Source organism: Coptis chinensis, chromosome 7 (genome assembly GCF_015680905.1).
Source record: "Coptis chinensis isolate HL-2020 chromosome 7, ASM1568090v1, whole genome shotgun sequence".
Lineage (NCBI taxonomy): Eukaryota > Viridiplantae > Streptophyta > Magnoliopsida > Ranunculales > Ranunculaceae > Coptis > Coptis chinensis.
This window is the reverse complement of record NC_141462.1, coordinates 36,593,272-36,606,139: the sequence shown is the minus strand read 5'-3', so window position 1 is coordinate 36,606,139 and position 12,868 is coordinate 36,593,272. Positions and strand designations below refer to the sequence as shown.

The 12,868-nt window shown below is 35.5% G+C and overlaps 2 protein-coding genes across 2 annotated transcripts; both read left to right on the top strand.

The window, feature by feature from the left end:
- The first annotated feature begins 7,639 nt into the window (after positions 1 to 7,639).
- LOC147487346 (ras-related protein RABE1a-like) lies at positions 7,640 to 9,568 on the top strand. The gene is made up of 8 exons (XM_086573405.1): positions 7,640 to 7,894; positions 7,973 to 8,045; positions 8,115 to 8,215; positions 8,533 to 8,598; positions 8,722 to 8,819; positions 8,913 to 8,975; positions 9,056 to 9,148; positions 9,236 to 9,568. The coding sequence occupies exons 1-8, from the start codon at positions 7,831 to 7,833 to the stop codon at positions 9,317 to 9,319; spliced, it is 642 nt and encodes a 213-aa protein (XP_086429531.1). The 5' UTR covers positions 7,640 to 7,830; the 3' UTR covers positions 9,320 to 9,568.
- A 2,649-nt stretch (positions 9,569 to 12,217) lies between these two features.
- LOC147487345 (uncharacterized) lies at positions 12,218 to 12,640 on the top strand. Its single transcript, XM_086574015.1, has one exon. It carries the CDS (start codon positions 12,218 to 12,220, stop codon positions 12,638 to 12,640), a length of 423 nt encoding a protein of 140 aa, XP_086430141.1.
- Positions 12,641 to 12,868: the final 228 nt, after the last annotated feature.

Here is a 12,868-nt window from a genome sequence, read left to right as displayed (position 1 = left end):
TTATTCTACAAATCCTATGAGAATATAGCCTAAAGCCTTATATGAGTGAAAAAATTGAGAAATAACACAAGGAAGAAGTAAAATACGGATAGAGAAATGACACGTCCACTTGCTTGATCACTATACCATATCCTAAGCGAGAATTTAGGCCCTCTTTGGATCGATATAGCAAGAAATTCAAACCTATGAATTATTTTCCACTAGTCGCCCCTCTGAGCCTTTTCTTTAGCCTTTCATGAACCGCAAATCTTTTAACCTTTTACAAAACAAAATAAAAATAAAAATCAGCCTACCCATTCTTTGAATGAGTTTGAGAATAGAGATGAAGAATAGAAAAGAGAAAGACCTTTGAAATCAAGAATTTGTTAGTCGTTTCAAATAAGAAAAGAAAGTTTTCATCCAAATAATATATATATATATAAACAAATAAATAAAGAGATAGAACTCCAAAAACAAAATCAAAGGAGTCAAAAGCCAAAGAAAAAGAAAATATGGCTAAGGATAGAAACAAAGTGTAGAAGCAAAAGTAAAGAACAAGGTTTTCTCTAGTTACATAATATGAAGACTCTATTATCTCATACTTGTTCTTTTTGAATATCCATTTCCTTCCTTTTCAAACCATCTCCTAATCCCCGCAACACCTAAATAAGACCTCTAGCTCAATTAGGAACAAGTTAGTGTGATAGTAAGTGGCAGATGTGTTTGATCGACTTCAGCTTCCTTGTGTGTCATTGAGATTGTAAGGTAAAGTGTGCCCACTGCACATTGGAGTAGCGAAACTTGAACAGACAAATCAGAGTGTTTTTGTCTTGACATTTATGTGAGGACCTACTTAATAACGCTATTCCAAAGTTTCATAAACGAATCTGTTAGTGCATTTCATAGTATTACTCATTGTATATATGTTTATTTGTAGATGATTGATTATTATGCATATACTAGCTTAGGTTGCGACTTGATTATTCTGTATTCATTGCTAGTGAGATGTATAGATAATTGAGACATAAATAAGGAAATAATAGTTTTATTTCTTAGTCGTTGTAGTATAGATGAAGTTTGTGAGTATCTTCACTGGAAAACTCTCACGAGGCTATAACTTGTCCACTAGGGAATTTCTAGTGGTTTAAGGCCTTGTTGCATATGGTCAATGCAATCACACTCGGCGAAACGAGATTAGTTAGAACTCCATTTTTGGTCATTTATTCTAATTTCTCATATTTGCTTGAGGACAAACAAAATGCTGTTTGGGGGTGGTTTGATAAGAGCCCAAAACTGTAGTTTTAACCCCTTAACAATAATACTTTTAGACCAATTATGTAAGTAATAAATAAGAGTTAATATTGATTATATGTTTTTATGTATTTCAGACATTGGAGTCAATTACGTGCAAAATGTGTCACTTTTGCGAGATAAAGGAGCAAGAGTTGGTTGCTAAGAAGTTCTGTGATTAAAGGCCAAGTCTCAAGGAGAAAAAGTCTTTTTAAAGCCGGGTAAAAGCTGAATAGTCAATGCGGGCAGAAACAGCCACAAAAGTTAGCAGAACTTCCGAAGACTGTAGTTTTGAACTCATACCTTGGAATTGGGCCTGCCTTATGTCAAAACGGCCGTCTTGGAAAGAGCTTTCCAATGGTTCAAACCTTGACCCAATCAGAGTAGCAAAGTGGACGAAAAGTCTGTTGAAGTCAAATCCAGCTGAAAAGGCCTCTGTGGACTGAAGAAATTGGGTTTTGGGCTCGTTTTTCCGGCCCAAAACATGGCTCCAAGCCCATGCACGAAATTGGGGATCTCTTTCTCTTGTTGAAAAGAAGAAAAGAGGTAGACTCATAAGCTAGACCTAGATTAGAAAATAAATTAGTTTAGACTCCATTAATTAGCTTTATTACATTGTTTTTTCAGTTTGGAATCAGTATTGTTATTATTCATTACATTAATAAAGTTAGTGTCACACCCCGAATTTCGATAAATCAGATAATATAAATGATATCCGACTCCTCGATATCCGAGATGTGACAACAACCTCAAAACCCAAACTATATCATAACCCTTAATGAATAATAACACATGCGGAAAACAAATATAATAAAATACTCAAAACAATCCACTTATCATTATGAATACTTGTGATCAGAATTAAGTTACAACTTCTTCACTTAATAATAATACGGAAAAATAAATTAAACATATGTCCCCAACAAATTTCCACTACATCTCGAGGAAAAATGAAACAACATCTTATTGAAAAAATAAATGCTAACATCAATCCCGAAAGCCACCTTCCACCTTCTCGAACACCATGAACTAACCCCGTCCAGCCGATCGACTATGTTCATATAAGAACACACCCGATTAGCAAACATGCAAATCGGGTCAACATTATAAATAATGTTGGTATGAGTAGCCTTAGAAAACCATTTAGACATACATAATATTTCACTCTTTACATGGCAGGTAGTTCCTCCATCGAGGCGCCTTAGCTTAAGGTAGTTAGTTCCTTCATAAAGGCACCTTAGCTTCTAACTATGAGTAAATAACTTATGACATCCTAATACTTACCGTAATGCATGCTCTATCGCAGAGTGGGTCCTCTCTGCAAGAATAATTAGTTTAACCCACTCTCCTGCAAGGCAATCTGTGATAATCATAGCATAAATTAAAAGCTTAACTTGCTATCCACACCGAAGGGAAAAATAACATATCAGTAACATTTATCAAGTGTCCCTAGTAACCGTCGTCTCTATGTTTTACCTAGTTTTCTGGCTACCACAACAATACTAGCGCCCGAACATGTACATCCACATGCCTCCCTTACATAATGAACCACTCGAGTGCGTAACTACCCTGAGCGGGATGCCAGACACCGTAAATCCTCACACGGAAGCAATTATGTAAGTAATGCCCCTATTCGGCATAAAATATTAGATCATCGTTCTATTTGGATCGAACGGAATAATCAAGCCACTATTCGGCTCACGATTGCCCAACACATGGGTCAATCACATCTTATATATACACCCAACACATGGGTCAATCATATCACAAAACGCCACACAAATAAAATCACATGAGTTGTGGTAGTCGGGTTCTAGGATTTTAGATTCGTAATTTATTCCATTGTATATATCTATGCATCTTAAAATTTCTCTATCTTCACGTGTCAATATTTACACAAGATCAACGTCAAATCTATATTAGATAATCGACAAACAAGTTTATACAAGAGTCACCCACATCCTATCATCGGATGGGTCCATAAATACCATCTATAACATTTTGGAAAAAAGTCAACGGGTCAATAAATAACGGTCCTAACCGGTGGTCATTTTCCCGATCCTCACCCAAACCCATATTTAAAAGAGTTCAAACCTTGGTCCTAAGCAACTAACTAAACTGACCGGTTTAACCCGCCCATAACCGATCCGCCCAACTAGAAATCTCAATTCTAACTAGATCCCATGCAACCCAATTCAAATTTTAGGACCAGCCCACCTAAATCTTGTAAACCGCCCAACTAATTAGTCCTAAGTCCAAAAACAGGTAAAATGACACACTTTGGATCGCTTCACTTTCGGTCATCCCTTCGCGAGCAACGGTGTTTTTCCTTCCAGCCACCCCCAAAAACCTTCACACACCACCCAAATCTATCTAAGCGAAAATGGTGTGGGTGAAAAACCCCACCACTTTGCTTCACCAAGCACCCCCGATTTTCAGTTAGAAAACACTTCAAAAATTTGTTAGATCCGACCACCATCACTGTTCTTGGGAGTTTTGAACCCCCACAAACTCTCTACCACCACCATACCTCAAACCAACAACCCTCACTACACCAAAACAGTTCAAACACGAAATAAAAACAAAACAATCAAAATTTCACAGTAACTCAGTAATGGCCGAAATGGCGTTTTTAATAGAGGAGGAGGTTAGGGGCTCGCGTCTCCCTTCCCCACCACCTAAACTAACAACTTCTTGAGTATAAACATGTGCTGTGCAAAAAAATCCATGGTTGTTCGAGAACCAAAAGCGGCATGAAAAGAAATAGAGCGGTGGTTCTTCAAGAAACTAAAAGTGGTGCGTGGTTCCGTCTAAGTCGCAGCAACAACCAAGACTAACCACTCACAAAAGAAGAATAATCTTTGAAGAGAAAAGAGCAGACAATGAAGGATGAACAAAACATGGTTTTAAAGTCCCAGTTACGGTGTCTATATACAGAAAACCGAAAAAGATAAACTACTCACAGTATGTGTTAACAAAGCAATGTAAAATATCGACGAAAATAATGAAAGATCCAATCCCCTAGCTCTTGAAATCCGTGTTCTTTAATTTGTTGGCTTGTGTGTGTTGTGTGAGGTTTCTCCAGAAAAACAAGTTTCTCCGGAGACACCCTATATTCTCCTTAACTTCCAAATTACTGATTATTCTTATATCCTAACTATGGAAATATTATTTCTATTAAAAAGGATTATATATATGTTACTTAGGTTAATACCTTGTTTCCTTTTTAATTAAAGCTTTCCAAAAAATGAAAGATACCCTATCCATATTCAAAATTCAAATGCTAGTTTCCTATATTAACATCGAAATTCTATTTAGTATTTCCTCCCTAACTATTTGGTATTTCACATGCTAGCACATTGACCAAAAAATACTGATCAAAATAGAAAATATTAAATATAGCTACGCAAATAATGTAAATATAAAAATAGGGGTCTTACAGCTAGTTAGTTATTTATAAATCTAGTTTCGTTCCATTAAATCATTTTAGCTTCAATTCATAGATTTAGTTAATAATCATTACTAGTTTCAATTCAATCTTGCATTATTAGATTTCCATTTTAATTCAAATAGGTAAATTTATAATCTTTTTTTATCATGTCTTATTATGATTTATATATTAATGATAGCATAATGATTCAAGGCTAAAACCTTCATTAGAGGGGTTTGAAGAAGCCTTGATGAAGCTTGATTTTTGTTAGCGTAGAATAGTTCAATTCGTGATATTCCATTCCATTTTAGAAAACAATTAGTTCACCATGAGAATGAGTTTGATTATTTCACATGCTAGTTGTTAGTTGGTAGAGATTACCATGAACAATTAGGGATTAGGAAGACCAAATTGCTATGCGAAAGCATCTCAATTCGGATTACGACAATTCTTCGTTAGTAAATTAAGTTGAGTTAAGGTGGAATCAAATCCCCTTAATTCCTCCTCATATCATAATATTAGTAATTCCGTAGTTTGAATTATCGTATCTTGTTTAATACAATTTCCATCGTAGTATAATTTCCATTGTTACTCTTATTGATTTTGATAGACTAATAATCGTAGTTAACTTAGAATTCTAAAGAATTAGGAGTGGAACGAAGCTTCTATTCCAACTCTATTGCAATAGCATCGAGAGTAGAAAACTTTGATAACATTAAGCGTGAAATTAGTTATAGTTTTGCTTGCGTTTGAGTTTAATCACTTATTCGTAGGTAAAACTATCATTTTTACTTTTATCACAATGAAATACGGGAGCTTTAAGGCATGATCATCTAAGTACAATACATACACAACCTGCATTTCACAAGAATATATAGTCTCATTCCATTTTCTAACAAGCCAATTTATTCAACATCTAACATCTACAAATCATACCTTCAAAGCCTGTCCAGCCAATCCTGTAAAAGCACCATTACCAAATCAAAGCTCAAATCAATCGAATACTCTCCGCAACCAATTAGAGAAAAAGTCACTAACCAAGGTGCGTAATGAAGTCTCCAGCGCAAAAACGGACAAAATGGAAATACACTCCAAGTCGCAGAACTACATAAATAGAATGAAGCACATTAACCAAGTCAGAACCAATACACATGTATAAATTTGATGACCATAAAGTCAATGAGAAACTATTCAAAGTAAATGGGAAAAGAACTTACGAATTATAGTAAGACTTCTGGGTATACAAAGTTTGGGGTATGATTTCCCGAATTTGGAGGGAGGAGAATATCGATTAAATCGAAGAAGTGCACCTTGATAGGGCTACATATAACTGACCATGACTGAAAACTTCAGTGCAAAGGTCAATTCCCACATATTTCACTGATTGTCCTTGTGACTTATTTATAGTCATTAAATAAGCAACACGTACAGAAAATTGTCTTCTCATCATATGAAAAGGAAAATCAGAAGACGGTGGCGACAAAGATATCCTTGGAATAAATACAAGATTACCTGCCTTTTCACCAGTTAAAATTCTTACAAAAAGAACGTGTGGCTGACATTGGACCACCGTCAAGCGGGTTCCATTGCATAATCCATCTTTGGGAGCAATATTTCGCAACAACATTATAGGGCATCCAACGTTTAGGTTGAGACGAAACGATGGCAGGCCGGCTGGATCAAGTGAGTTTAGGTACTCATTTGGGTATTGATTAATATTTGTTGGATTGGTTGCATCCTCGTCTGTCATCTTGTCTGCAGCTAGAAAGAGAGTACTTTTCCCTGGGAACATATTTAAAGTTGCTGCATTAATGTCATTGACATCATCATTGCGTGCTGATAGAATTGTGCGCTCAGTTAAATATTCGGGTGTAACAGTGGTAGCTTGATTCAGCTGAGGATATGTTGTAGAAATAAGATCCTGAAGATTTGCACACCGTCGAATTGTTAATGGTAGTTCAATCGTCTCACTTGGGTCACTTCCTATCTAAGCGTGGCAAAGAGGAAATAGTAATGATATTAGTACAAATAAAAAAATTGTACAAAGAAGGATGCAAATGAATATTAGAATGAAGGAAAATAGTAGAAGGGAAAATGCAAAGTCTAGTACCTCCATTAAGAAATTTGCAAACGCAATATTTGCAGAGTTTTCATTTTCCAATCACATGTTTTGGACAAGAGTTAGAACATGAATGTGATTCTAAAGGAAGGAAGACCGCAAGGAAGCACGCATAATCTGACCCCTTTATGTATAACTGGAAGGCATTGACGGAAATCACCACCAAGCACCACTGTTATTCCACCGAAAGGTTTATTATTATTGCGAGTATCCCGGAGTGTCTGATCAATTGCCTCAACACAAAACTTGTTTTGCATTGGGACTTCATCACAAATAATAAGTTTGGCTTCCCTGAATAATTTGGTATGTATTGAATTCTTATTGAACCGACAAACAAAAGTATCAAGAATATCTATTGGGATGTGAAAAGTTGAGTGAGCAGTACGACCGCCTGCCAATAGTAATGAAGATATTCCAGATGAAGCTACCATAATAACAATATGCCCCTCAGCACGACACGTAGCAGCGATTGTGTTGTAGACAAAAGTTATGTCTGTTACTGCTGCTCTATTAAAAAAAAAAATAACTTCCCTTTATTTTGGGAAATCGAATCTATCAATGTTTTATATGAAAAGTCTTGCTCTGCATTAAGGAGTACCCTGATCCTACGTGCAATTTCATTTTGAGGGTCAAACTGGAATTGCCGTTGGTATGTGACCCCGTGTACTGCGAGGGGATTCAGTATTTAGATAAGGGGTAGCATACACCAGGGCCATCAATGTAAATGAGTGATGAGGGCAAAAGTAAAGCACACGTCAACGCTGCTTAAAAGACCCAAGGCTGGACAACTAGTAAATTTGACAGTATAACCAGCCGCACATGGTCGGTCGAAAGACAGAAGAGCAATCCACGTGTCAATAGAAGACAGGACTGAGAACTCTATATTAACTATAGTTAGTTCTATATATATATAAAACCCGAGTTAAGTTAAAAAATAACGCGGAGGAGGCAAAGGGCAATTAAGTGAGAAAATTGGAGTCTGCTGCTTGTGTTGATCTTGTTAGTAAAAGAAATGGCAGCACGTGCACGTGCTGATTACGATTATTTGATCAAACTTCTTCTCATTGGTGATAGCGGCAAGTTTTTTTCATCTTGATTTCTTATTAGGGTTTCAAATCGATCTGTTGACTTTTTTTGTATTGATCAATTGACAGGGGTTGGAAAGAGTTGTTTGTTGCTTCGTTTCTCTGATGACTCATTCACCACTAGTTTCATCACCACAATAGGGTCAGTAATCATTAATCATTTATTTCGAACCAGGATTTATTTTAATATTTTTAATTATGCCTATTGCAGGATTGATTTTAAAATTCGAACCATTGAACTTGATGGAAAGCGTATCAAATTACAAATTTGGGATACGGCTGGTCAGGAACGTTTTAGAACAATCACCACAGGTTTGCTTCATTGCTTCATTTCTGTTACAATTACTTCATTTTAACTCTGCCGATATTATACTTGCTTTTACTTAAATTGTAGACTAATTTAAGCTTCTACATTATTACCACTGCAATTCATACTTTTGAAGTAAACTCTATGAAAAAGCAGCGAATTTTTTTCCACAATAGCTAATGCAGCCTTCTTATATCGTATATACTGATGTCTGGTACGCTTCAATATTAGCTATTTTTTATATAGAAAAAAGCTTGGGGTTGGTCAAATGCATTTCATGGTTCCTCAATGTGACACATTCTCATTGTCTATTATCTTGTAGCTTATTACAGGGGAGCTATGGGTATTTTGCTGGTGTACGACGTCACAGATGAATCTTCTTTTAACAGTATGCAAAATCAAATTTCTATTTTCATATATCAATCACTTAGCTTCCTTTTACCTGTCCTTAATCCCTACGAGCTGTCTCAAATATAAAAAGCATGACTATCCCATATTTGTGAATTTGTAGACATTAGGAATTGGATCCGGAACATTGAGCAACACGCATCTGATAATGTGAACAAAATATTAGTCGGAAACAAGGCTGACATGGATGAGAGCAAGAGGGTAACACCAAACTTGGATCAAAATATCATATTCCTCTATAGAGTTTTCTGAATTGGGCTTGATTGATTTTTGTTTGTGTTTTTTTGTTGATAGGCTGTGCCAACTTCTAGGGGTCAAGCGCTTGCCGATGAATATGGCATCAAGTTCTTCGAGACGGTAAGTTCATACCAGTATCACATTTCATCCCACTAACCCATTGTCAACATATTGACCCACATGAAACCTGTTTTCTGCAGAGTGCCAAAACCAACCTGAATGTCGAGCAGGTTTTCTTTTCTATTGCAAGGGACATAAAACAAAGACTTGCAGAAAGTGATTCTAAAGCTGAGGTACACTCTACTCTTTGAACCAATTCGTGGAATGGGGATTAATACCTTGAACGGTGTGTTCTGACTCATTTATTTCTGTTTTTGCAGCCCCAGACCATTAAGATTAGTAAACCTGATCCCGGCAAAGGTTCGAGTACAGCTATTGAGAGATCAGCTTGCTGCGGTTCCTAAAATTGTTCAGTCAATAATGATTGTTCTGGAAATTTGAGAGTGCATACTATAATCTAACTCTTGAGAAAGTCATCTGTGGATGCCAATATGTTTCAGGTGGCTCCTTTTGCTCTATTTGCGTTTGTTAAACCTTTGATGTTGTAATTTATCCTCAAATATGTAGAGTGAGTCCTTGGTATACTTTTAGGTGTGGGGATACAAGTTATGCAGCTCACTATAAGATTTTCTAACGTTGTGTGTTTGGTGATTTATTGTGTCTTGTCTTTTACTGGATGCTTATCAGCTTATCCGTTTAACCCCGTATAGCTTTTAAAGTTGCCCCAAATATGCAACGAACAGAAATAGCTGGGCTGTACAACTATAATGCTTCGTTTCATCAGCTGCCTATTTATCTTTACATTTATTTATTCAAAAAATGAGCTGGTTCCTTTCTCATCTTACCATGACAGACTGTTTGGTTGGTTCAAAAGCATACCAACTGTTTATGCTGTTGGACCTGTGACCAATTTTAAAAAATTTGGGACAGGCCGACATGAGATGAGATGTTTTGCACATATATGAGAAACATTGAATTCTGGTGAACATGGGATGTTTGATAAAAATTAAGGTTATTGGCATCCAAGAAAGCAGCAGTGTAGGGTTGTGCTCATAGCTAGTAATTCGCCGAATTATTCACGAATTATTCGCGAATTATAAGGTTTGAGGAATAAAACAAATAACGAATTATTTACGAATTATAAGGTTTGGCGAATAAAATGATATTTGTATTATTTTTTCATGAATAAAATTGTAAAAATAAAAATAAAAACGTTATATACTTATATATCAAAATTTTAAATGTAAAATATATAGCCGAATTTTAAAGAAATATATTCGTATTATACCCGTTTAAAACACGTATATCATATTTTTACCGTTAGTGTTTTATTGGACCGAATATTTAAAAGTATTATTGTTGAAAATTTCGAATCTTAGGCGAATAATTGACGTACCGAACTTTTGCCGTCCACGAATTTACTAACTATGGTTGTGCTCTGTGCAGTAGTATTATTAATTGATGAGATTGCAAGGATTCATTGAAGAGCACTTCAGAAAATGTGGGATGGTATTTCTTCATTTTCTTGCAATACAAAGTTTGTGGTTGGTGCAAAGCTATAATATTTTATTAGAACTTCGGACTCTTGTTTTAGACTCTTGACGATTCTTAATGAGTGAGACAAAAGTGGACTTCGGGTTTAATCTCCTTCACCAAAAAATTGTTACACAAAACCTCCCCAGGAGCAAACAAATGCATAAAACCTCTCTATTATTTAAAATATAACATCAAAGCCAAAACAGACCAAAATACTCCTGTGAAAACTGGGCTGACACTACCAATCTTTATTTATAATTTCGGTTTAAGGACAAAACGGGCTGACATCATCCTATGTAAATTTGTATTTACATATGACAATATAAAATTACACAGTCTTCTTAATCTATTTAAATTTAAATTTTCATATGAATTTTTTTTTCATAGGAAAATTTAAATTTACATGCATAGTATTTTTACATATTAAAATTTAAATTTACATATGTAAATTTAAGTTTTCATATGACAATATAAAATTATAGAGTCTTCTTAACCTATTTAAATTTAAATTTATATATATTATGTGAAGATAATTTTCAAACCCAAAAGTTACTATGTAAATTTAAGTTTTTATAACTCCAATGACTATGCAAATATAGTTTTACATATATATATGACTATGTAAAAATACATTTACATAGTAAATGTACAAACTAGATTTTATCTCTTTTTTGAAAAGCAGGGAGTTTATTTAACAAGACCTAAATAATAGGGAGGTTATATGATATGGGGCGATGGGAGGGAGTTTATACTCAACTGAGTTAGAACCAAGGGGCTGAGCCTCATTTCTTGGAGACAAAAGCGTGTTCGAGATTCAAGGGCCACGTCGTTTGTGGGAAATCAATATGAACCAAGAACCAAAATATTGATATCGGTAAATGTATCGATGTACCCAAAAACCGATATATATCGGACAAATCGAATATATCTATTTTTTTGTGACTAGTCCAAACTAATTAAAATATCGGAAATATATAAGAAATATCGGATTTATATTAAAAAATAATCAAAAAGTCAAATGATATATATCATAAATATTGTAAATATCGATTATATCGGCGATATAAAGTTTTATATCGAAAATTTTGATATATATCGAAAAAAAGAATTCAATATTCGGTGGATATATGTCAAAAATATCAATATCGGTGTACCAAAAAAAGATATATATCGGCGATATTTTGGTCTTTGATTTGAACAATTATCAATTATAAGTGATAATTTTCTATAAGTTTATTTCCGAGGTAACAATAGTTTCCGTAATTTTCGGGTTGGCTAGTGTGAGATGGAAGTGAGCTTCAGGATTGACGGAGAGTTTTTTTTTAGGAGAACAAAATATATTAAGAAAAACTCACAGAGAATTTGCTTATATTGGACTGTGCCCAGTCATGGGACAACAAGAGAGCGATCGAGAGTAACTTAAGGTTTGCACAAGTACCGGACCACATTGTTGAACAAGGTAAAAGTCAGTGGGAGGAGTATTTGGTAGGATACTTTCTTGATAAAAGATTATCCTTTCCATATGTTAGAGATTCTTTAACTAAACTATGGAAATTGAAAGCCTCTTTTGAGATTACCACAGATAGGACTTGTTATATATCAAGTCCATGAATGATGAGGACAAGAAAACAGTGATGGAAGCTGCGCTTGTGTTCATAGTAGGCAGGGTATTTGTACTCAAACCTTGATCAGTGGAGGTGGAGTCCCAAAGGAACAAGATAGACACTATTCCAATTTGGGTAAAACTAACTGATTTGTCCAAAGAGATGTGGACTCGAGATGGATTATCATATGTTGCTAGTCTAGTGGGAGGACCAATGTTTATGGACAATGCTACTGCACAGAGGAAGCGTTTAACCTTTGCACGAGTATGTGTTCAAATACCTTATAACCATAAATACGAAAAAACGGTGAAGCTTAAGGTTGAGGAAAGGGAAGTAGTAGTAGGAGTGGAGTATACATGGGAGCCATCTTCATGTGAGAAGTGCAAGAAATTTGGCCACTCCACTGCTAAATGTGTGAATCAAGGCGCTCGAGTTTGGGCAGTGAGAAGGCCTGCAACTGAGAGAGGTGTAACAAATTGTACACCAAATGATTGTCCAATAGTACAAGTAACAAGAGTTGATGCGGTGTCAAACACTCCTTGCGGAGTCAATACCAGTAGTTTGTACGGGTCCTTCTACTGTTAGAATGGAAGAAGTATGCCAGAGTAGTCGTGATCAGGAGAATGGAACAGAGGTTGAAGAGCTCAACACTGGTGGACATAATACTGGAACTGATCTTTCCATTGGACTTCAACTAGCACTTTATGTGCCTGCTGAGATAACAACTCCTATAGTAAATAGGATTGGTGAAACTATGGATACTCCTCAATCGCAAAGAGGAACTTCAAGTAACCAGAGATAGTATGGTTACAC

Bases quoted from the DNA above. Each gene is read 5' to 3' on its own strand.
- LOC147487346 (XM_086573405.1), top strand. From the start codon at position 7,831: ATGGCAGCACGTGCACGTGCTGATTACGATTATTTGATCAAACTTCTT. The intron at 8,820-8,912 runs GTAACACCAAAC...TTTTGTTGATAG, and splicing joins ACATGGATGAGAGCAAGAGG to GCTGTGCCAACTTCTAGGGG. The intron at 8,976-9,055 runs GTAAGTTCATAC...TGTTTTCTGCAG, and splicing joins GCATCAAGTTCTTCGAGACG to AGTGCCAAAACCAACCTGAA.
- LOC147487345 (XM_086574015.1), top strand. From the start codon at position 12,218: ATGTGGACTCGAGATGGATTATCATATGTTGCTAGTCTAGTGGGAGGA.